General features: G+C 34.9%; 1 protein-coding gene and 1 long non-coding RNA gene across 2 annotated transcripts; both read right to left on the bottom strand.

Moving 5' to 3' along the window:
- Nucleotides 1–944: 944 nt before the first annotated feature.
- On the bottom strand, nt 945–23,095 carry LOC140228444 (cadherin EGF LAG seven-pass G-type receptor fmi-1-like). The gene is made up of 10 exons (XM_072308661.1): nt 23,000–23,095; nt 21,976–22,116; nt 21,295–21,403; nt 20,240–20,539; nt 19,455–19,606; nt 18,602–18,797; nt 17,647–17,864; nt 15,745–15,918; nt 1,814–1,915; nt 945–1,100 (listed from the first exon to the last, which is right to left on the bottom strand). The coding sequence occupies exons 1-10, from the start codon at nt 23,093–23,095 to the stop codon at nt 945–947; spliced, it is 1,644 nt and encodes a 547-aa protein (XP_072164762.1).
- Nucleotides 23,096–23,655: 560 nt separating this feature from the next.
- On the bottom strand, nt 23,656–25,781 carry LOC140228748 (uncharacterized). Its single transcript, XR_011901256.1, has 3 exons — nt 25,734–25,781; nt 24,614–24,712; nt 23,656–23,808 (listed from the first exon to the last, which is right to left on the bottom strand). It is a non-coding gene; the product is annotated as an uncharacterized lncRNA (long non-coding RNA).
- Between the last annotated feature and the right edge of the window lie 457 nt (nt 25,782–26,238).

Here is a 26,238-nt window from a genome sequence, read left to right as displayed (position 1 = left end):
TTGCTTCATTTATATAAATTTGAAGATAAAACTGAGCACGCTGAAAAAGGTTTTTCGCTACATAATACAATTTATTGAAATCCATTCAGTTACGGAATAAAAATGCCCTTGATCAGCGAGCATGACCTTTTTTTTTTTTTTTTTTTTTTTTTTGCAGAGAGGTCGTAAATATACAATCAAACTGAATTGAACTGAATTGAATAAAATTGAATTGAATTAATATATGTTGCAACAAAATATCAAGAGTAGATTAGACAAATCGAATGAACAAGTGCAGGACTAGCATATTGAGATACACTGCTGCGTGTTTGACAGAAAACTATTGTTTTCACTGAAAATTGAAAGTTTCAATCTTTATTGCTAGGTACAGATATATGTCCCCTTTCATTGGTAAATATACCATGACGCGCAACACATGCAATCAGTTTTCATATCAAATGAACTGCTCTCATCAATCGATCCATAATGTGACCATCATGTCTGATAGACGGTAGCCTTTTGTCAAGGCCCTCTCGCTGTAATGGGTGAGCGAAGCGAGCCCAGCCGAGCGCGCCAGCGCAACCCCACTCAGCTGGGCTCTCTTCACCATACAGCGAGAGGGCCTTGACAAAAGGCTAGGTAGACGGTTACGTAGCCGGACTGGCCAGAAAATACGATCGTCGATTGGGCAACTCGAACCGAGGCCAGTGAGGGAGATTTATTTGATTTGATATGATATATTAATTTTGATTTATTTGCAATAAAATGAAAATAATATAGGGTAAAATTTGGAAATTTATAGAAATTTTATGAATATAGATTTGGCGTAAATATTCCTCGAGGAATGATAAACGCCAAATAAATTCAAATAACAACAACAACAACATAGGGTTTCGCGGTGAAGAGAACGTAGTAACGTACCTAACAATACATAAGTAAGCAGTAATATCACCTCTGCTCTTAGACTAATGGTTTTGTTTGTCCGCGAGCAACATACCCGTTTGGTAAACCACCTGGGAGTTGTTCTTCGAGTCATCATCCATGGTCTTAAAAGTGCCGATCACTTGATTACAGTTCGTTTTACCTCGTTCGTCCTCCTTCACGAAGAGTTCCTTTGGCAACTGAAGAAAAGAGCGAAGTAATATAGTTTTGTCAGATACGTGTACATATTTAAGTATGTGTCTGATTATTTTGTCACATGTTTTGTACGGAGTTTACATCTCATTTCCTTTCCTTTTATTTATTCATTGTCATTTTTAACAAATTATATAAGTGCACAAAATGTACCATGCTAAAAAATAACATAAACATTTGTATAAATATCAAAATATAGAATAATCACGCAAAATGTTGAAAAGCCAAGGTGCATGATATTTACTAAAATAATTATGTTGAAAATGGAGGAGAAGCTAAAAAGCAGGTTTGTTATATGGACATATTAAACATATATATTATCAAAAACAAAACTTCGAAAAGTTCATGCACTATTCACCAACGGTTTATTTCGGCACACATATTTTCGAGCGATTCGCTCTTTCTCAAGTGTTGATACTGAGTACATGTATATATGTCTACATCAATTTTATATATACATATATATATATATATATATATATATATATATATATATATATGTATGTTTCAACTTTTTGGTCGTCTGTATGTCTTCCGTGAGTAGATTTGAGTTCTTAGGGTCAAACCTGTCTGTGTCTTCAAATCAAAAAAGATAGATAGCATTGGAAATGCCACCTAGGTCTACCTAGATTCTAGATAGATATATATGCTGCAATGATAAAGAACGGGAGATTTTTGTCCATATTCACTGGTAATTTACCCCATATAACACCGGCGCGTTGTCGTTGATGTCGTCAACGATCACCGTTATCGTGGTGTAGTTCCGCAGCTTCGACGTCGCTCCTTCGGCGTAGATCAGGAGCTAGGGCAAAAGGGAAATCACTTGTACAATTGACGAATAGTTTTTCCTTTTTTATTATACTGTCTTGGCTTCCCTTCGCATAGTCTGTCTAGTGAATGTCTTTCTAAAGTTATATTTTGATTTATTTTGTTTGTATTAATGGGCTTATATCTATCAAGCGCTATAACTGTTATTTATTATTTTTTTCATCTAATTAATAGTGTCATTATTGTTGTTATTTTATTATTGTTATTATCATTATTACTGGTCAGCTGGTAGTAGTAGTAGTATAATCATTAGTAGCTCCATTCGATCCCCACCGCTTTGAGATAAAACACATTCTCAATATGTTGTTATATAATTGATCTCGGATACTACATGAATCTTTTGCAAATGTTTGAACAATATCATTTCATGACATGTCTACTTTGTATTATGTTTTGATTTTTGTTAATTAAAGAAAACTCAAACTTCAGTCTTCATCCCTCTGCTGAATAATATCTTGATTCCAACTCGCACGAAAGGATTATTTTATCATTTCTTTATGTTGCTGTCCGTTGATGGCTAACAAGGCACAAGCTAAATATATACATGATGATGAAGACCTAAAATGACATTAAAAATCTCCATCATCCCACTGACGCGTATGTTTTAAAGGGGATGGCTAGTAACTGATCAGTGGGAAGCTATTGTGACCGACGCGCTTCACTCCTTTTGTTTGTTTGTTGTTGTTGTTGTTTTTGCATTCTATCAGGAGAGCCTAATGAGACATTAGCCACGTCCTACATGTTGTCTATTCATTGTTTCTTATATCTTTTCATTTTCTCTGACACTATCTGCACCCCCACTCCTCGTTAACAGCCAACTAGCCTTGTTATACAGTTCGCATGCATACAAAGAGCGCGTGCCTTTCATAGTCACGCATGATCGCTGCCCACCATCCTGTGCATTTGCTTTTATCCCGCAGTATCTCATTTGGTTCTTGCCGTGTCAGTTTCTCTGTTGTGCCAACTTTAGTACTGATTGCCTTCTAGCAGCAATGAAGCGGATAACACCTAGTCAGAAATGCCTCAATTCAGAATAAATGACAAGACAGATGTACCTTTTCACTCTCTGTTAGACGATGAATTCTTTGATTTATTTAGACCTATTACGCCAAAATTTGATTCCTTAGATAAAGAAGAAGTTTCTAACAAACGCGCATTTCCTTTTGATGACTTAGCTGCTGATAATATCAATTCAGCAGCGGAAGAAATGCAGTATGATTTTAATGATCTGACTCAAGCTCCACTGTGTAATTATTACCTTGAAACAGAATTCGAAGATAATAACAAGGGTTTTATGAAAGATACATTTTCGTTGGCACATTTCAATATAAGAAGTATAAATAAACATTTTGAAGAATTGCAGTTACTGTTGGATAATCCAAATAAATTTTTATTTTCAGTGATAGGACTCACTGAAACGTGGTTGTCTACATGTCCAAAACAGTCTTTTGCGCTTGAAGGGTACAATATTTTTGCGAATAATAGAACTGATCGCCCTGGTGGTGGAGTTTATATGTTTTACGCTGCTTTGAATGCACTGTTAAAACATACAACGGATAATATCTCGGGAGATTTTCTTGAGACATTTTTATCCTCTTCCTTCTTACCTCTTATTTCGAAACCGACACGCGTTTCCCATCAGTCGGCCACTTTAATTGACAATATATTTAGTAATGTTTTAACCCTTTCAAATTCGTCGATAGTTTTATCAGATATTACTGATCATTTTCCAATAATGACGCACTTTAAACTCAACTATATTAGTAACAATTCATCTCAGCGATATTTGAGGCGTAAAGTAACCCAAGAAAATTTGGCTTCTTTTTGTGCCTCTTTGGATGATGTCTATTGGGACTGTGTGTTTGATACTGATTTTATTTATATGTTTTATATTCACAGGGTGGCTTCGTCAGTGGGTTAAACACTGTTGTTCTTGGAGGCCCTGCATGAACACATACATACAAATAAAGACATAATAATAATGCAATACCAACATCAAATCTGCAGTATCAAATCTGTATATAACTTAACATACTATATACTATGTATTAAACTCAAAATATAACAAAAACTAGAATTATCACTGAAAGTGATTAATACCCCCGCCCCTAATGTTGCTTTATGATATGTGATGTCATGAGGGCAATAACGTTAATACCAAATTTGTGCACTTGTCAAATTACAAACAAAATAATTTTGATTTACTGTACAATTACAGAATTAACACTGAGTATAAAACTTACAGCAAATGAAGACATACTCCCCCAGCATCACTACACTTAAAAACCATTTTTTTTTTTTTTGATTTGATTTATTGGTTCCTGCATTATATCATTGCTTATGCAGATGGTCAAAGCAGGTCCAACAGCTCTACGGTTCGGGAACAAAACTCCGCTTCTACGCCGGGAAGTGGCGCCAGCTCGGTGGCGCCCCGTATGTATTTGAGTAAACGTTCTGTATTTTTTTTTTTTTTTTCTGATTGATATCCGATAAATGTACTGAATATATTATTATTTGAAATTAATATCGATGCAAAGTTTGTATAAATTATTATGATACTGGATATTTGATATTACTTTGAATATTCTACTTATTGTGTTTATATTGCCCCGCTCTGATTATATTAATGTTTGACACATTATCCCAGCGTTAAGAATAACATATAATTGTTTTTATATTTTTGATTTTTCCCTTTTTATGGATTAACATTTTTTCTTTTTTTCCTTTTACGGTATGAATATACTAAATTTTATATTCATTTGAATTGATCTAGGTAAAGGGTTGTATTGAAATCTGAAATTTGGTGTTTTGATAAGTATAGATTATTTTATTTTTTTTATTTTTTTGTTTTTGTTTCAAGCATAATGAATACTGCAGTCTCCCCCGATAGTTGAGAACGTTCCAATTCGATCATGATCGTTCGCTCATTGTTTATGATGTGAGTGTAGCTTTTTTTCTCTCAACCTAATTTGATACATCATAATGATGTATCTCCGAATGATTTTTTCTAAGGTATTGCATTGAATGATTGAGTGTTTTGTATTGTTTAGTTTTGGATAGGTTAAACAAATCTGATTGTAATCGTCCCCCATAAGTAAATCAGGTATTTGAATAATGTATCCTAATGGTAAGAATCGATAGGCACTGTTACACCCCGAATTAAAATCGATCAAGGAATATTATGTCGCAACTATGCCGTGAGATTGAAATATCTTTTCTGTTTTTGTTCTTTCTTACGGTCGAAGTTTGATTTTGTTCTTTTCTTGTCTTTTTGCAAAGTGTTATTTCCTTTATATCTTATCTTATGGCCCAATTTACTCATCAATTTAAAGAGTTGCTCAGTAACCACGCTCTGATATACGAACGACCATGCTCGATATCTTCATCAATACCCTGACTTGCAATCGATTGTGGATTTTTTTTTTTTTTTTTAAATCGTATGGCTCGATGTATTAATCAAGTTAAAGGGTTACTCAGTAACCACGTTCTGATTTGCAACCGATCATGATTTAATGTTATTATCGAAACTTTAACGTGTCATGGATCGTAAAATATCTAGTTAATTTTTCTTTTTTTTTAATGAGACGTGAATACCGTTATTTTGTTGTCAATTTTTTTCTTTTATTGTCTAAATATTGAAATTGGTTTATCAAAGTACAGAATAGTGTTATATTTTTCTTAGTTTTTTGTATGAATTAACCGATTTATTAAGTTAGTAATTATGTTTTAGTAATATATCTTTTTGCATTTATACAATCTCTGTACTGTTATTGAGAGTTCTTTTATTTTTTTTTTGTTTTTTTTTTAATATAGTTGTAATGTTAACAGATTGGAAATTTGCAGTAACCCTGACACTACACAAAAATCCTGTATTTATTTTAATTTTTCTGTTTGTAAGAGATTAGGACATTTTCATAATATGCCTCTTAGGCAGTAAAAGATTAGGATATAGTAATGATTGATTTAGTAAGAAACATTATTATTATTATTTTGTCTTCTTTTGATATCCTTCTTTTTTCTCTGTCCCATAATAATTTTGATTTTATGAGATTTAATTACAAACTTTTTTTCAACATTTTTTTTCTCTTTTCGTTGCTTCCAGGAAAGATCTGTTATTAATAATTGTACGTAATAATGGTACATTAACTTTTTTGTGTGTGTGTGATAGTTATTGATAGGTAATGAAAGTACCAATGAAATCAGTGAACGGTACAAATTCTAAGATTGTAGTTTGAGCATAAGGTTATTTTACTCCTGTGCTCCTTTGGAGAGACCGATGTGATTCCTTAAATTGATAGATGTGTAAGTCCCCTTATGACGTTGATGTGTATGAGTACATTGTATGTGTGTGCGTCTTTATATGAACGTGTGTGTGTGTGTTTGCGTGTATGTTTGTGTATGTGTTTGTATGCATGTGTTTGTATGTACCATGTGTGTGTGTATGTATGTACACTCTTTCTTTTCATTCCCTCTTCTTCTTTCAACAGGTCAGTAGATTTCTCATTACAGGACGTGCGGTGGTTTTGTTACTACCGTCAGGGTCTTCCAGCATTGAATCGATTTAATGGCTGATTCGATATTTGATTTTGGCTTCAGTCGTTTGAATGAACAGGATTTTCATGATTTATTTGTATTTGATTCAAATGACCAGAATGCTACTGCTTCACTGTCATTTGACAACCTAATATCCAAAGATATTAATTTTCATACAAATGATACTTTTAATGATAAATTTCAAGATATTTCTTCGCCATATGTCACTGTTAATCAATTAAAGTCTAAAGATGTTAGCGAAAAGTTCTCCCTGATGCATATGAATATAAGAAGTTTAAATAAAAACTTTGAAAATTTGCGTATTTTTTTAGATAATTTTACAGACTCATTTTTTTCTGTAATTGGGCTCACAGAAACATGGCTCACTGATAATACTGCCTCTTTATTTAATCTCCCAGGATATCATTTGATAAATAACGACAGATATAATAGAAGTGGCGGGGGTGTTGCCTTCTATGTTAAATCCAATTTTGATTTTTTCATTCGAAAAGATATCTGTCGAATGGAAAGTTTTGTTGAATCCTTATTTATAGAAATCAAAGTGCCTAATCGGAAAGATATTTTATTAGGCGTAATATACAGGCCCCCTGATGCTAATATGAAATTATTCTTTGATTATTTTAATGAATTATTACAAGAATCTTCAGTTTTGAATAAGGAATGTTATTTAATGGGTGACTTTAATATTGATTTAAGTAAATGTAATGATTCTTATTATCCCGAGGAATTTCTCAATATTATGCTCTCTGCATATTTCTCACCCTTGATTTCAAAACCAACCCGTGTAACAGAACAATCTGCCACTTTGATAGATAATATTTTTTGTAATGTAAACCCTTTTCCTGATTCTGCTATTATACTTACGGATATATCTGATCATTATGCTATTTATATGTGTTCATCTTTACAGTTAAAGACGAAAATACCTCAGAATTATGAAAGAAGGCGTAAGTTTACACCTCAGAATATAGCCCAGTTTCAGGAATCTTTGATGGAAATTGACTGGTCTGACTTATATGTGGTGCAAGATACGAATGTAGCTTATGAAATTTTTATAAATAAGATTGTTACTTTGTTAGATACACATATTCCATTAGTTAAAAAGAAGTTGGGTAGTTACAAACGTGATCCAAGATTGCCATGGGTGTCAAAGTCATTATTACGTTCAATTAATCGTAAAAATAATTTGTATTATGTAAGTAAGGCTAAAAAAACACAGCAATCCCGTGATAAGTATACGGCATATAAAAATACTCTCACTATGGTATTGCGTAGAGAAAAAAGGAATTATTATATGAGAAAATTAGATTTGTTTAAAAATGATATGCGCAATACTTGGAAATTGATAAATGAAACATTGAATAAGCATAAGGAAAGAAATGTTATTTCTAAAATTAAGAATGATGGATTTGAAATAAAAGATTTACGTATGATAGCAGAAATATTTAATTCACATTTTTCAACTGTTGGCCGGAATCTTTGTGCAAATATTCCGTTGTCTACTAAAGAATTCTATGATTATCTGGACGTAGGTAATCAAAATTCAATCTTTTTTTCCCCTGTAACAGTATATGAGATTTTAGATATTGTTCATAATTTACCTTCTAAAAGAAGTTCTGGTTATGACGATATTGATAATATACTGTTAAAAAATATAATACCTTATATTGTTGATCCTTTGTTTCACATTTTTAATCTATCAATATCACAAGGGCAGGTACCAGATGTTATGAAAATATCAAAAATAGTTCCAATTTTTAAAAAGGGTAATAGGGAAGAATTGAATAATTACAGACCTATTTCTCTTTTGCCTAATATATCTAAAATATTAGAAAAGATAATATATTCTCGAGTTATAGATTTTTTAAATAGAAATGACATTTTGTCAAAATATCAATTTGGATTTCGCAAGAAACATAGCACAGCACATGCAATATTATCTTTCACTGAAAAAGTATCTCGAGCAATTGATAAGTTTCAACATACTGCAGGAATCTTCCTGGACCTCTCCAAGGCCTTCGACACGATTAACCACGACATTCTTCTTTATAAACTTAATCATTATGGTATACGTGGGAAGGCCTTGGAGTGGTTCAGAAGCTATTTGAAAGACAGAAAACAATTTGTTTGTATAAACAATGAAAAATCTTCTTTGCGCTCAGTTGATTGTGGAGTTCCACAAGGAAGTATACTAGGGCCGTTACTTTTTATTATCTACATCAATGATTTTCCAAAATCTTCAAATGTTCTTTCTTTTATATTATTTGCAGATGATTCTAATCTTTTCTTTTCTCATTCAAATCCTCATACATTAGTTGATGTCATGAATATAGAATTGAACAAGATAATGCAATGGCTAAGAGCAAATAGATTATCGCTTAATTTGCAGAAAACAAATGTGATGTTGTTTAGTAATACCCTTGATAAATTGCCACATGATATAATTTTTGAAAATGAAGTGATAAAACAGGTTTATTCTGTCAGATTTCTTGGTGTAACTGCAGACAGTAAGCTTTCTTGGAAACAGCATATAGATTGTATATGCCGCACTATTTCCAGTAACATAGGTGTAATTAATAAAGTAAAGTTTTGTTTTTCTGTTAAAAAGTTGCTAATGTTATATTCAACGTTAATTTTACCTTATTTAATGTATGGAATTATAATATGGGGAAATACACATTCAACTTATTTGGATAGATTATTTTTGTTACAAAAAAAAGCACTTCGAGTAATATGTAATACCTCTAAATATTCCCATACTGACGGATTATTTGTGGAGAATAAGGTTTTAAAAGTAAGGGATTTGTATTATTATTACCTTGGTCAATTTATGTACAGTTTGTATAATAAGTCACTTCCTTCAGTTTTTGAAAATATGTTTAATAAGAATAAAAATATTCATAAATACCCCACTCGTCAAACAGATGAATATCATTTGCCCCTTACCCGAACTCTATTTACAAAATCCACGTTTATCTACAGTGGCCCAAAATTTTGGAATTCCCTTGAGAAAAATATAAAAGATTCCATTAGTTTGAAATCATTCTCTAGTAATTTAAAGAAATATTTGATTAGCTCATATGTACCCCATGATTAGTTTGACTGTTTGGAATTGTTGTTCTTTTTTCTTCTGCCTGTATCGAGAATGTTGACCTGCCCTTCGCTCTCTCTACTCTCCCTCTCCCCCTCCCTCCCTCTCTTTCCCTACTCTCTTCTGTGTGTGCACAATGTATGTGGATGCATACATGTGTGTGTACGTGCGTGTGTGTGCGTATGTGTATGTGGGTACGTGTGTGTGCTTGTGTGTATGTGTATGTGTATGTCTATGTGTATGTGTGTATGTCTATGTCTATGTCTATGTGTATGTGTATGTCTATGTCTATGTCTATGTCTATGTGTATACATGTGAAAGCGTACACAATGTACTTCATGTAACCATCCGATTTGATTGAATGAAAACTGTATACTTTAAATGATTAGCTTGTACGGTACATACCGTTGTATTGTGTTATAAAGTCATATATAATTAATGTATTGTAGTAATGTAACGTAAGTGAGGGGACTGCAATCTACAAGTTCGCTTTTTAGCAGCCCCTCAATTTCCATTTCCATGAAGTTCTTTTAAGAACCAATATGTATTATTATGTTCCAATATATGTAATCATGTCAAAGTGTATTACCTGTGTTTGATTGGAAATGAAAATAAAAAAACATGCATGTGAACATGCATGTGTAAAATGAATGAAAAATGAAAAAATGATACATACACATATATCATATACATTGTTGGTACCATACATATAAATGGATATACATAAACATTAAGTGCTAACAAGGTATGTTTCTTCATTACCTTTAGAATGTACAGCAATACAGTTTCTTCATTGCCTTTACAATGTACAACAGAACATATCAGTGATGCAATGAATAACGCAGAAGGGCTACAGCTTAAGCATTGCTTGATTTGCATGCAGCCCTCGTACATAATACATAACATAGAGGAAAATAAGGGGAGGGATGACTTGCATAGAGATAGGATAGGAGAAAGGACCACACTTAACCTTCATAACTTGAATGGTTTATTTCGATACAAAAATGAGTGGTTACCATGGCAACACATTATCCTTAAACTAACACATTAGTGTCTTGCAAAACTACACTTCTCAATCATAATACATACTAAATTTAACTTTAATAACTTAAATAATGGAAAATTTATTTGATCTGCAAAATTTTGGTAAAATTGTGGTTACCATGGCAACGGTTTGTGTGACAAACACAAAATCTATGTGTTCCACATCTATACCTCAAGGCCATAATGCCTACCAAATTTGGTTTCAATTGCATGAAAACTGATGACATTAATTTGGCTCTAGATAATCTTTTGGATATTCTTAATAATCATTTGGATATTCACATTCCTAAATGAGGGATTAACGAGGGAATTATAAAACAACACCCAAGCTTCCTTGGATTCCGAAGTCCATTTTGCGTTCCATGAATAGAAAAAATAAATTATTTTATGCATTTAAAATGGAAAAAAAAAACTGAACAAGCATGAATCAAATATACTTTGTATAAGAATACTCTCAGATAATACGTAAGATAATACGTATTGAAAAGAAAAAATATTATCATAAGCAATTAGAGAGATACAGATGTGATATAAAAAGTACATGGAATGTATTAAAACAAGCAATGAATATATCAAATGAAAAGTTTAGTATTTCGGAAATAAGATGTAATGATGAAATTTTTGATAATTCTGCGGATATAGCAAATGTGTTTAACACATATTTCACAACAATTGGAGAAAAAATTGCTCAAGAAATTCCCGATACTAATAAACATTTTTCTGATTTTTTAAATCAATAAAATATGAATTCAATATTTTTTACTCCTACCACGAGGTATGAGGTTACTGATATTGTATCTGGTTTGAAAAAAAAAAAATAGTTCAGGTTATGATGACATAAGCAATATGGTTTTGAAAGGAGTTTTATCTTCTGTTGCGGATCCTTTGCCACATATTTTTAATTTGTCAATGTCAACGAGTGTGTTTCCGGAACAAATGAAAATAGCTAAAGTTATTCCCATATATAAGAATGAAGATAAGTTAGATGTTAGTAATTATAGGCCTATTTCTTTATTACCTTGTTTGTCTAAGATTTTAGAGAAAATCATATATAAAAGAATGATGAATTTTCTAAAAATGTATGGCGTTTTTACAAATTCGCAGTTTGGGTTCCGAGAAAAGCATAGCACCTGTCACGCTTTGTTGAATTTTGTTGATAAAGTAGCACATGCTTTAGACAATCACTCTCATTTGATTGGTATCTTCCTGGACTTCTCCAAGGCCTTCGATATTATAAACCACGATATCTTACTTTACAAGTTGTCTCATTATGGTATACGTGGGAAGGCCTTGGAGTGGTTCAGGAGTTATCTGACTGATCGCAAATAATATGTTTTTTCTGAACAATCATAACTCTGATATGAGAGAACTTAAAGGTACTAGCCCACATTTGCAAACCCACGAAAATCAAAACTGCATAAAACAGGTCCAATGTGACTTCAAGTACAAGTTATAACAGTAACATACCTCACCTGTTGCTCTTTGTCTATACCATTCGATAAAAGAGAGAAAATCATCGTTTTAAAATCAATTTTCAAACCGGGTCAACCCGACCCAAAATCGAATTGCGAGCGCGGGCTAGCTACGTACATTAACTTACACATGTATCGCATGCATGTAGTACGCGCGTGGACCGGAGCTAGCGAGCGTTTTTATACGCATGCATACGGTGCATTTTCATTTATTTTTATGAAAGTAATGGACTAATTGCAACGAAATTTTGCACAGGTGTTACTGCAATCATACCCAACTCCATGCTAACTATGAGACCAATTGCTGCAGGTTTACAAATGTGGGCTAATACCTTTATGTGTGGCGTGCCAGAAGGCAGTTTATTGAGCCCGCTGTTCTTTATTGTTTACATTAATGATTTTTGTGCTTCGTCCGATGTGTTATCGTTTATACTTTTTGCCGACGATTCAAATGTATTCTACTCACATGAAGACCCAAATACTCTTGTGCAGACAGTTAATTCTGAATTACAAAATTTATGTGAGTGGATACGAGCAAATAAGTTGTCTTTGAATATCCAAAAAACAAAATATATTCTTTTTTGTAACACTTTATAGATAATTTGAATGTGGACATTTGTTTTGGTGACGCTGTCCTGGAAAGTGTTTCCCATATAAAGTTTCTCGGCGTTACAGTTGATAATAAACTCTTGGAAATTTCATATTGATAATGTCTGCAAGAAAATTTCACGTAATATAGCTGTTATTAATACATACGTGCTCTCGTCCCCACAGTTACAAACTCTTCCGCTGGAAAGCACCTCGACAATGTATCACTTTCGAAGACGCTTGGCTGATTGTCTCTGTGGGCTTTCACCCTTGGTGATTGCATCAAAATTATTTAGGATTTTCTTTCTTTCTCTCCCTCTCTCTCTCTCTCCCTCTTTCCCCTGTTTTTGTTTCCTCTTTTCACACTTTTGCTTTTTTTTCTCTCTCTCTATTCCCAACTTTCCCAGTTTCCCGCACTCTTTGTAGTTGTAAGCTTTTCACCCCCTTATTTCCCCTTTCCCTCAGAGGTACCCACACGATACAAGCCTGGTCTTTTGAGTGGGTACCTCCACTTCTTTTTTTCGCAGAGTGTATGTAGAATGTAATATATATTTTTTTTTGTACTGATCATGTAGAAATGGACATGTTGTTAATCCTGTCTGGTTATGTATATATTGTTACTCCCATGTCAAACTCATAATATTGTTTCTTGTACATTCTGTTGGAAAGAAAAAGTGAAAATAAAGTTCGAATTTGAATTTGAATTTGAATCAGTGTGAATGCTCCAATCCTTGCGGGATTCATTTAAGAGTAATTATATATCTATTGTGTGAAAATTATTTGCTTCAGATTGGTCTCATATTCAATATGCACTTTAATGTTTACAGGTTAGCACGCCTGTACATGGACAGAGCGATTAAACAGCACGTTATAACTGCACATTGATAATTTTCACACAATAGATATATAATGTACTCTTAAATGAATCCATGATTGGAACAATCATCCCCGAACATTCCCACTGATTCCCACTGATCAGTTACTAGCCATCCCTTTTAAGGGCTTGTGCCGAAAGGGTGGGTTGGGTGGTGGCGCGTCGCGTTAATAGGAACACCACCCTTCGTCCAAAGCCCCCCCCCCCGGTTTTGCCGAAAGGGTGCGTTGGAAACGTTGGGTCGCGTCGCGTTGACTGGAACCCCACCCTTCGTCCAAAGCCCCCCCCCCCCCCCCCCCCGGTTTTGCCGAAAGGTTGCGTTGGTACTTTTTCTCATGTAATATTAAAAGACGAGTTTTGAATTTATATTTAACCTTCAAACAACCATTTCAAAGAGGCTATCGTCCGGATCGGTTTACACTCTATTACCACTTGGTCTACAGCCAGTTGGTCTAATAGACAGTTTAATATCAGTTGGTCTAATAACCAGTTGGTCTAGTCATCATTTCGTCCAATTACTGTTTGGTCTAATTGTTATTTGGTTTAATTACTATTTGGTCTACAGTCAATTCGTCTAATAATAGCCATTTGGCCTATTTTTGGTCTATTATGAGTTGGTCTAATTCCATTTCGTCTAATCATCAAATGGTCTGAAATAAAACCAAATTTGTCCAATATAAATTTGGTGTACACATCAATAAAAAGGCCCCCCCCCCCGAAAAAAAAAATTAAAAAAAAAGCCCAGTTGGTCATATAGACGAAACTATGATTGGACCAAATGGTACCTGATTAGACCAGGAGGCTGGCTATTAGACAAAATGACGATAAGATCAATGGTTTAATCATTAGACTAAATGGGTGTAGACTAAATGATGATAGACAGAGGCTAGACCAACTGGGCAATGGACCAAAATTAGTGATGTGTACACCAAATTTATATTGGACAAATTTGGTTTTATATTAGACCTTTTGATGATTAGACGAAATGGAATTAGACCAACTCATAATAGACTAAATCGGTATTTGATGATATAAATTGGTGTTAGACCAAAAATAGACCAAATGGCTATTATTAGACAAATTGACTGTAGACCAAATAGTAATTAAACCAAATAACAATTAGACCAAACAGTAATTGGACGAAATGATGACTAGACCAACTGGTTATTAGACCAACTGATATTAAACAGTCTATTAGACCAACTGGCTGTAGACCAAGTGGTAATAGAGTGTAAACCGATCCGGACGATAGCCTCTTTGAAATGGTTGTTTGAAGGTTAAATATAAATTCAAAACTCGTCTTTTAATATTACATGAGAAAAAGTAACAACGCACCCTTTCGGCAAAACCGGGGGGGGGGGGATTTGGACGAAGGGTGGGGTTCCAGTAAACGCGGCGCGATCCAACGCTCCCAACGCACCCTTTCGGCAAAACCGGGGGGGGGGGCTTTGGACGAAGGGTGGTGTTCCCATTAACGCGACGCGCCACCACCCAACCCACCCTTTCGGCACAAGCCCTTTTAAGTGTACATATGTATTTCCCTCTTTTTTTCTTTTTTTTTTTGGACTTAGCAAACATAATAAAACAATAAAAGTCAGTTCTAAGAACTCATAATGGCATAAGATAAGTCTATAAATGCGTGTATAAATGGGAAACGAAATCTTTAAAATATTTTTCTATACACATACAATTAACAATAAAAAAGATGAGTTCTTAACAAAGATTTTAATTTATCAAAATCTGTAATGCATCTCATACTGAGATTGAGATTATTCCATAATGATGGTGCTATTTTTTTTGAAAAAGCCCAATCACCAAATGTCTTAGATTTGAAACTTATTTCAAAGAGAAGATTTTTTTATTTCTTATTTTTATTTTTTATTCTTATTTTGAGCGCAGATTACGACCAGGACAATATGGTTTGATGAGTTCACTGAGGTATGAAAAGGTCAAAACCTTAAACCTGATACGAACTCTTATTGATTTGATTTGATTTGATTTGATTTGATTTGATTTGACTTGATTTGATGTGATTTATTTATTTATCGGCAACCAGTGACGGCTACGAAGGATGGGAGTTTATGATCAAATTTCCTTTTGCGTGTTACAAGTTTTGCGGCACCTGCTTAAAGCTCTTCGATGTCGCTGATGAAAAGAAAACAAATAGATAGAATTCATACCTGAAATTTATTCGGATCTGTCTCGTAATCGATAGGCCCCTCGATCGATATTTCACCTGTGTTGGAGACAAGGCTGAAGTGCTCTAGATCGTCTTCCAGTCTTATTTCCACCACCTCATCGTAAGATGAACTAGCGGTCACAAAACATATGACAATCGCTTCCTCTCCCTGCCACTGTGTCCGCGGAGAGTGGAATAAAAAAAAAATTGTTTAAGGACTATTGATTACTTCATTACTTGTTTTTGGTTTGTTTTGTTTCATTTCAATTTAGACAACGCCTGGAAATGATAATAGCTAAAGGATTTTGTACGCATGTGCGTACAATAATTTACATACATGCACACATACGCACACACATACACACATTCATCCATACATACATACACACATAATACATAAATACATACAAAGCTTTATACAGATGTTCAATCCCATTTCGATTTTGACCAGTTATTATTACAATTGTTGTGTTATTACCATGTACATTGTTTGTTTTCTGCATATTGTTTACAAGCTAAAAGAACTTGTATAATCATTCTGTTGTAATATCCATAAATGAGGAGTATGAAAAAAAAATTAATTGAAAAATTGAATTAGATAGGTCTTCAACTTAAACAAACATTAACGCGTTCTTCAGTATGACAAGTGACACTCCTGAATCATGCTAGATTATTGTTTTGTTTTTGTGTTTTAACAAGAATATATCAAAATTGAAATTTGCCCGTTTTCATTAGAAATAAGTTTCACTAACTCTATTTGTGATATGCATGCATGCCGGGCGTATCACTTCTTTGACCGAAATTTCCATTTAGAGCAATGAAACTTAAATATAAATTTATTTCGATTGAGTGAACTAAATGAACACGTCAGTAAAGTTTGCGGAAATCGGAGAATCCGTATAAAAGTTTTAAATGTTTAAAGTCTTAGTGCCCCCACCGTCGGTTGAGACGAAGACAGCAGTTTTTCACTTCTGCAGGGCAACGATAATTTGTAAAGAAAGTATGACGTCATTTTACAGGATTTTTTTTAAATGAAAAGAACACATTCCCTTGACTTGCTACTGACATATATTTTGAAAGGCAATACTGTTCCTCCTGCATTCTGAAAGAAGCAAGTGAAGCGTTCTTTCGATGCTTCCAGAAATAAAGTGAAAATAAGTTGATTTCTATATTTCCTACAGATCGTTGTCAGTTTTCCTGCAGTGACGTCATGTCAGTATTTTACTAATATTGTTGCATTCACGCAATCTACATTATGATGGGTTCTGTCGCAAAACAAGTCAATGATAACACAGTGCTTATATAGCGCATATCACTACCGCAGTGTCTCTATGTGCTTTAAGGGAGAAGGATGAAAATAGAAAGAGGATAATTATGTAGCGTATGTACCATGTATGCAAAACCAAACTCATTCATTATACTGTTCAAACAGACATGTCTTGAGAGCAGTTTAAAACTTTAGCACTGTGGGAGCTTCTTTTTTATAACATGTATTATTATCATCAAGTCAACGCCATTCTTGTTCATGTTGAAATGTTTATGATCAAACTCTTAAAATTATTATAAAGTATTGGCTATCTTTAGTCATAACTTCAGAAGTAATCTTATTTATGCAACAAGTGAGAGTGGATATCAGTAGAAATACTTTTATTTTGTTCTATCTGATAATGAACGTCAGGATTTGAAAAGGACTTGAATGGATAATGGATTTTAAAATGCTTGAAAATAGCCGTGTCGCTATCAAATTCTTCATATTTTTATATAAGTATTTGGGTTTTATTCCCATGTGATCTAACATTAATAATACATCCGTATATCAATATCAAGTTAAATCCAAGGAAATTCTTGAAGAAATCAACGTGCTATATTTCTCAAGAGTAATAGCCCATGCAGCAAGCCTTACTTCTTCAATGTGTATCTCATCCGAGCAATTTTTCGATATGTACGGTGCAGCCGGATCGACAATGGGCTCAATGTCGACTTCGATGATGACAAGCGTGTCGTTGCTCAAGGGTTCGAGAGCCCTGTCCTGAACTCTCACGGTAAGGTTGTAGACGTCATTAACAACCTGATTTCCAGCAGTCAACGAGACCATGCCCTCCGCTGATACGGTGAAGTACTCTAGATGTGTGAGGGTTAAAAGTGTGTAAGAAACCATAATGTTGACTGCTGTAGATTTTTCCGATGAGATTTCAAGACTTTCTTGGACTGTTTATTGCTTTGCAGATGATTACATGTATTTTGTTAATTTACGTTTTTGAAATTTTTACAAATATGTTTTGTTAATGCATTGTTTATAATTTTCCCTGTTTATTTAATGGGAATGAAAATAAAGTTGAATTGAATTGAATTGAATACATTGATATCAAAATAACATTAATATGATAATGAACAAAATGCTAAAAAATGATGACAACAATAACAACAATAAGAGAAATAACGAAAATAATGATGATAAAGAATACTACTACAACTTCTAATAATAATAATAATAATAATAATAATAATAATAATAATAATGATAATAAATAATAATACTAACAATAATAATAATGATAACAAAAACCACAAATGGTAGCATAATGATAATTATCATCATTATCATCATCATCATTATCATTATTAATTGCGATTCGATGGTCTTTTCTTTTTCATAGACGTCGCAACAAAACATGCCTTTTATTGTTGCAATGTTAGATATTTTGCTGATAATGATATTGGCGAAAAGTGGATAATATGGATGTTAGTTCATTCAACTAGCGATTGCTGCATTGATAATCTTCTAGGGTAAGAGGGAATGAACTCATTTCAAGCCGCCTCCGTCTTAATGGCGTGTCCTCCAAGAAGGAAACGAATACCTGTATTCTCGCCATCTTCGTTGACTTCGGAAATCTCACTGAAGTCGATCTCGCCCGTCGCAAAACTCGGAGAGTCCGAGTTGACTACTTCAGGAAACAGGTCAATGACCTCACCGGAAGTAGAATTGATCTTGACATTGTACTCTGCATTCCTGAAATAGGGGGCGCTATTCTCTCCAGTGACCACAATGACGACCTGTCAGATAGAGTGACGGGGAGGGGGGGGGGGCGGGGGTACAGCGTTAGCCAAAATTTTATCAAATCTTCATTGGAACTATAACATAATACAATGATATAATTATATCATTCTTTACCTCTAAAGGTATCTGGATATGACAGTTTACAAGGACTAAAAGCACGACAGAGGACGATTAAAATCTAACAATGTTATTGTCATAAGTTGCCCTGCCCCAAGGCCCCCAGGACCATTTTAATACTCTGCCACCGGACATAGCATAGATTATGAATGTTTGACCACTAGACAGCAATTTATTGATAAGTCTTAGCAGTTAATCCGCTCGCTTTCACCATATTTCATATAGGGGTCGGATGAATCAAGCTCGCGCGTTAAATGAACCTATCTTCCTCCACACCGTTCATACATAAAATAATCACAAACAACAAAATCATCATCATCAACTACAACAACAACAACAACAATGTGTGGTTATAAATGATGCTCGAATCATTCTAACGCAATATGATCTATTGTATCAACGATGTTTCAATATAGGAGTTTTCAGACACACGAAAGTTGTATGCAATGTACGACACAACCGGTACGTCGTGTATCCGTTGGTTGTATGTCGATACATTAACTTTCTACCATGATGAGGCGTGAAATATTACATACCGACGTTGTATCGTTGACGGTTGTATCGGATTCGTTCCACGCCACAACTACCAGTTCATGGGCACCGGGCGACACTCCGTCAACGGGAAAGATGGTCCCATCAGTGGAGTCAATGGTGAAGTATGCAGACGGTGCTGAACTGCTGTTAGAATCTGATTAGAAGCAAAAACAAGTGAGAGGTCATGAGTCGTCTAGTGAAAAAAAAAAACCGACACTCTAAAGTACAGCAACATGAAAGCCAAAACATAGTTAAAGCCAAAATTCATCTTCCACCTTGCAAAATAAGTTCATAAGGATGGTTGATTAATATAGATACAGAGTTCTCTAAACACATCCAATAGTTGTGTTTACATGTGACAGTTTCAACGACAGGCTGTCGTCTTTCTCAAACGATTGCTCATTGTCAACTGATGATTTGGCGCCAATTAGTAATAACCCAGGGGTGGCATCCGAGTCATAGGGTTAGATTACTGTTCTCTTTTTTTAATCATCACAAGCTATGTCAAGGAATGAACTGATGGCAGCTACTCCTGGGTGAAGACCTATTACTATTATTATGCATCTTAGCAAAGTACAGGTACTTCATGAATGGATTAAGATTGAGGAATGTCTCTTGGTAACTCTTCTAGTGAGTGTTCATCCTTTCCTTCAAATTTCCAGGTGTCTTTCTAAGTAAACTAAAACTGTTTGACGCGGGGAACACAATCTTTTTTGCTTCTGTTTTATGATTTCACTTTCTTGAATCTATCGCCTATCAATCCCGATTCGATGCAGAGGAAAAATACCTGGCTGATACATCTGCTCGGTAATGTTGTATACGACGACATCAACATCGCAGTTGCTCGTGACGTTGAGGTCGAGGACGGCCACGCTGGAATCTAGTTGGCTCTCCTCGAGCAGGAGGTCGTCCTGTGTGGCGGGGTCAAAGGTGATGTAGCAAGCGGTGTCTCGCACGTTCACGTTCAAGGTGAAATTGTTCGATCGCATCTCATCGGGTCGGTCGGGATTGAATGCATCGAAAATCACCTTGTACGGCTCGGTAGAAGCGTCGAGTTGCCGCACGCTGTAGACATCGCAGCTTCCATCTACAAAATGACAATAGGGGCATGTGTCACGTGTCAAACATGGTCGCTCTCATGCTCGTATAGATTTCGATATCTGGCATAATACATACGTAAGTGCATATTAGAAGAGCTTACAATATCGTGGCATAACAAGTCATTCATCCAGTATACGTTTGTGGATCCCTTTGGAAACCAGCTCTGCTGATCATGGTGTTCCACTCCATGATGTGGAAATAGAATTCAGTTTTCAATTCAACTTAAGTAAAACATGTGTGATGATTTCTTAAACTGTAATCTTTTTAGTATTTTAATTTCTAGACAGACAGAAAATCGGAGTCAGAGATTTACTCGAAAAAGAAAGTTATTGTGACATCAATACGTTCATAAGGGGCGTTTTTTTATTTTTATTTTTTGCTTTTTATGCAATCTCATAGTTATCCTCATCACCCTTTCCAAAAAGTCAGCCAAAGTCAAGACAATTGAAATTAAATGAAATTAAATCAAATCAAATTGATGCTTTATTATATAATTCTCAGATAATAAAATTAGATGATTCACAAAATATCTTTTGTGACCTTTCGCTTTTATTTCCTGCATGCGTTATTTGAACTCAGAGGAAGGGGTATTACCCCTGCTGCCGCCCCATCCCCCCTCCCCCAGCCCCATCTCAACCTATGGGGGGGGGTAGACTGCACACCTCTTATGCCTTAACATTCACATGCAGAAAAATGATAGAGATAAAAGGAAGGAAGGAAGGAAGGAATCTATTGACAAACCTTCAGACGTCAGCACCAAAAAGAAACTTTTATCAGTCTGCTGCTCACACTGGATGATGTCAAATGGGGATAAGTCTTCGTCAGTCGCCTTCACTGAATACAGATGTGCCTAAAACAACAGCAAAACAGTAACAAAAACAAAAACGGAGCAGACTTTCATAGGAAGATGAATCTTAACCTACTTCAGTGGATTTCAAGCAAGAACGGTGCTACATCACCAACTTCATTTTGAATAATGTCAAAAGCCTAACGGAAACGCAAATCATTTGTACCACCAGCAATGCATACATATTATGTATCATTCATTATTGAGTAAATGATACTTTTTGTTTGTCCGTTTGTTTATACGCTGCTACAATAAGAATCGGTTACACCTCGACTTAGGTGATTTGCGGAATGTTCATTGTTTCTTCAGAATTCGTAGCAAACCAGCAATTGATATTTTTTATTATGATTGCAGGCAGCATCTTACTCTGCGACGTCATTACATAGCAGTGTGCTCTGTAATAGTCTACATTTCATTATTCTTCACAGAAATGAAATGCGTGGCCTCAATAATGTTTACACATTTCACATCAGCTACAACAACAACATCAATATATATATATATATGTATATAGATAGATAGATAGATAGATAGATATGATTAATCAAGACCATACGAATTCGACGAACACTCACTGGAACAGCATTCATGTCATCGACTTCGACGAAAATATTGTCTGTGGTCATTTCGAAGAGAGGCGGGTTGTCGTTGACATCCACTAGGGAAACGTTGACGATTGTTGTGTTGGATAGAACAGGAGTGCCGTAGTCTGAAGCCTAAACATCAATGATACAAAACCAAACCAAATCTATCATTGAAAGCAGTACAAACAAAGAATGGAAATTTGACAATTTTAAATACACACAAGCATATACTCGCAAGTGCGCGGGGCATTCCAGACGATTTTCATAATTTCACATAATGTAGTACATAAATCGACAGCTCCATGTATAGATTTGTGGAATTTATTGTGGTTATTAAGCAAAAAAAACAATACTCTGTAAATCTTAAACAAATTACACTGAACAGTGCTCATGACATAGGAGGCTCACATGTTTCAGAAATGAGGCAGTGTAAATCCATTACAATCCCGCTTGCTTAACAAGTACACCCGTGTAGAATCTATGCACACCTTCTTTTGTTCTGCTTTCTTGAGCCCCAACTCATGCATTCTTAATATGGTGAGGCAACCACGTTATCAGCCTTTTTCAATGCAAACTGCTATAAATTTTGAGAACACTTTTATTCCTCATCCCGATCACTTTAAATTCTGAAACTCTGTACTCAGTATAACTAATTTATAGTTGTTCAAATGTAAAAGTCTGAAAATCATCCGGAGGTCTCCTTTAACATGTCCCCTGCCACTGTAAGGCTATTATTACATCATCGACTTCAGTCGCCTTACAGATGCAATTACTGTCCCGACCGATTTAAAATACAATGCGCTAATCTTTAATTCTTATAGCTGAAATGTTGCAATTTCACCAAATGATGCAGTGACCATACAATGAGCTAGACTGACTACGTATACAGCTAGTGCCGGTAAGGCAAGATCTACCAAATGTTACAAGCATCATCGAGAAGACAATAATGATGATAACTGACGAAAAAAGAAAGTCCCACTCAAATGCGTCCATCACCCTGCATGATAAGACTTACCGTTATATTAAGAGTAAAGCTGCTGGTCGTCTCCCGGTCCAGGTCTGCAGTGGCAGTTGATATCAGTCCCATGTCGCTGATTTCAAACATCCCCATGCCTATCGGAAGCAGAAATTAACGTCGGAGGTAATCTATCTGATTACTAGCTTTAGGAAATTCTAATCTATTGGAAATCTTTCTCTTTCGCTCTTTCTCTTATAATGTTCGCAATTGCTCATGTTGAGCATCTTTAATCTTTCTATTATAAAGAAAATGACAGAATTGGGGTAACCAGTCAGGGAAACATTCATTCAAAGCAAAAATTTTAAGGAAAATAAAAAGGACATTCGCGCGAAATAGATAAAAAAACAATATGGCACGAAATGTCTGTACAACACACACCCATAATTATGTTCTGTGTGGTTTTGACTGACAGAGTTAAACATCAAATGTATATATGTATATATATATATATATATATATATATATATATGTGTGTGTGTGTGTGTGTGTGTGTGTGTGTATAAACACATCCATTCATATTTTATACATTTATACATGTACACATGCATACATATATACATACATACATACATGCATACATACATTATATACATAATAATATGTTCTCATCTCCATTAGATATCGTCCTCACCCGATCCTCCCGTGATGGTATAGTTCACTGCAGCCATGCCGTCTTCATCGGCGTCTTCGGCAACCACTTGGCATACCGCTGTCCCAGGCTCGACGTCCTCTTCTACCTCCGCAGAGGGACACGTTGACGTGAATTGAGGGGCGCTGTCGTTGACGTCGGTGATAGACACTACAACCTGCAATGCGAAATGTTTCAGGGATCAGTGACAGTCATAAGAGACCCGGTAAAACCTCGTGTGAGAACGGTGCTTAAGTCATAAACTGAGAGGGTCGTATGAATTCGATTCAATTTCATGCGCTTGTATAGTTCACTGTCCTATTCCCCAAATTACTATGATTTTACACAATATCTACACTCTCATACGATCAACGTGCAAGCAGGGTGTAACACAAAACCATGTGCCTCGCATGAAAACTACTACCTAGCGATGTGATAGAATAATTCGTTCTTGTGAAGTACAGACATTTGTATATATGCGCTTGTGCTAATTTACAATGATTACTATGCTTATGTCAAATAATGTCTTGAAATGGTAGTTAACATTAAACTAACTAGTGAAAGTGTATCCAAACTTCCATTTGGACTTATACACTACTTACATCTCAGTTTATATGGAGCAGAAAACTTGTTTGTTTGTTTCTTTAATCTTAATAAAAAAGAACACTCGGATCATCCCTCAGATGCACATAAAAAATCTTTAGCGACTTTCTTTGCTGACTTTAGACCCTTTATACTCAATATTCTAGCTATAGTCAGAAATCCGAATTGCATGTTTAATAGTTCTTTGAAGTACATCTTTATAGCGCTTGAAGTACATCTTTATAGCTTGCAATGTTACAGATCCAAGGACACTCACACAATCAAAAAGATGTGGGTCTGATAAATTACTAGGAGAGGGATTGATTTTGAATGGAATATAAAAGCCCTTGCCATCAAGTTTCAACGATGTCATGGTAACAATAATTATTATGTATAATTACCGTAGTTTGTGTGGAGAATTCCGAGTCACTAGCCACAACGACGAGCAAGAATTCTTTCTCTGTTTCGTAGTCAAATAGTCCAGTTATTGTCAACACTCCCTAAAGAAAACAGAACAGACATTCAAGTTTCATGTTTCAAGTTTTATTAAACCAATTCATTAAACATTTGACATTTTACAAAAGGATACAGCATTAAGAATAATGAATGGTTTGGGACCCCAAAAGAAGCAGAGCTTGTAAAAAAGGGGTCCCGGATAAACATATAAAACAAAACATACTAAAGTTTAAGCATATTAACAAGAAGTATAATAGTAACATATTTACATAGGACAGATGCAACACAAGCACACATACACACGCACACACACACACACACACATTCAATCACACAAACACGTGTCACAAAAACGCTCATGCACATACATATAGTTCACATGAAATTGCAGAAAGATACTTTCTATTTTACTATACTTTTAAATTCAGCTTCCCTGATCAATTCTTGTTTTACAAATTCATCGTTCATAAAACTCTTCTTCAGCAATTAATTTATGCGATAACATACAAGAGACACAATAATATCGCGCTACCATTATAGATAAGAGACATAATATGACACTAGAATTCTCTGTCCAGATTTGTCGTTGTTGTTGTTGTTTTCATCACACGCATTATGTGAATATAAGTATATGTTTTGTCTGTGTATTGCACCGACCAAACTGTCAAAGTTGCAGCAGGTGAAATGAGTAAAACAGATATCTTAAAAGAACAATGTACAATACGTGTAATGAAACCATGAGTGCGTCTCTGCCTTGATTGTTTAGAATGGTCAAATCAAGTCTTATTTCCACTAATAAGGTTGCAATTACAACCATGGCAAGGTAAGTGTTACCATCATAAGTATTTCTCATAAATACGCCTCGGACCAGTCATTAAATAATTATTATGTATGGGGGTAAACTGAAACGGGTACAACTAGCTTCACATGATAACTTTGTGATCGAGCTTCACATTTTTATATTCCGGATATCTAGATATCTACTCTCTTTAAGTCTTGACAGACCAATTGTCCACTCTTGTGGTTACTCGATTCGAAAGTGAAACTGAACTCGCAATGTCTCACCGTCACATTGTCGAGGGCGAATCGGTCGTCGCCCGCGGGGTTGTCCAGTTGGTACGTTATGAAGGACGTCTCATCAGCGTCGTAGGCAGTAATCTGCGTATATGAATATGCATCAATTGCGGTTGACAAAGAAAACCGGTAGTCAAGACACACAATATCATAATTTGGTACACTTCGCATTGTTTGTAATCATTTAAAGGAGACCTCCGGATGATTTCCATACTTTTACTAATGAAGAACGACAATGTGGTTATATTGAGTACAGAGTTTCAAAATTTATAGTGATTGGGATGAGGAATAAGAATGTTTTCAAAATTTATAACAAATCGCAATGAACAAGGATGATGACATGACAGCATCACTATAAGAATGCATAAATATAGGGGCTCAAGGGAGCAGAACAAAAGAAGAAAGCATGCAAAAATTCTACACAGGTGAACTTGTTAAGCACGTGGTATTGTAATGGTATTACTTTGCTACATTTCTGAAATATGTGATGCTCCTT

Source organism: Diadema setosum, chromosome 5 (genome assembly GCF_964275005.1).
Source record: "Diadema setosum chromosome 5, eeDiaSeto1, whole genome shotgun sequence".
NCBI classification, from domain to species: Eukaryota; Metazoa; Echinodermata; class Echinoidea; order Diadematoida; family Diadematidae; genus Diadema; species Diadema setosum.
Note: the sequence above shows the minus strand (reverse complement) of the source record. Positions and strands in the feature narration are given on the sequence as shown.

What these genes read in the sequence shown, in the direction of transcription:
- LOC140228444 (XM_072308661.1), bottom strand. Translation starts at nt 23,095, where the DNA reads ATGGGGATGTTTGAAATCAGCGACATGGGACTGATATCAACTGCCACT. An exon ending in TTTGGTGCTGACGTCTGAAG is followed by an intron (nt 20,540 to 21,294) that starts GTTTGTCAATAG and finishes GTCATTTTGTAG; the next exon opens with ATGGAAGCTGCGATGTCTAC. An exon ending in ATGAGATACACATTGAAGAA is followed by an intron (nt 15,919 to 17,646) that starts GTAAGGCTTGCT and finishes CCGCGGACACAG; the next exon opens with TGGCAGGGAGAGGAAGCGAT.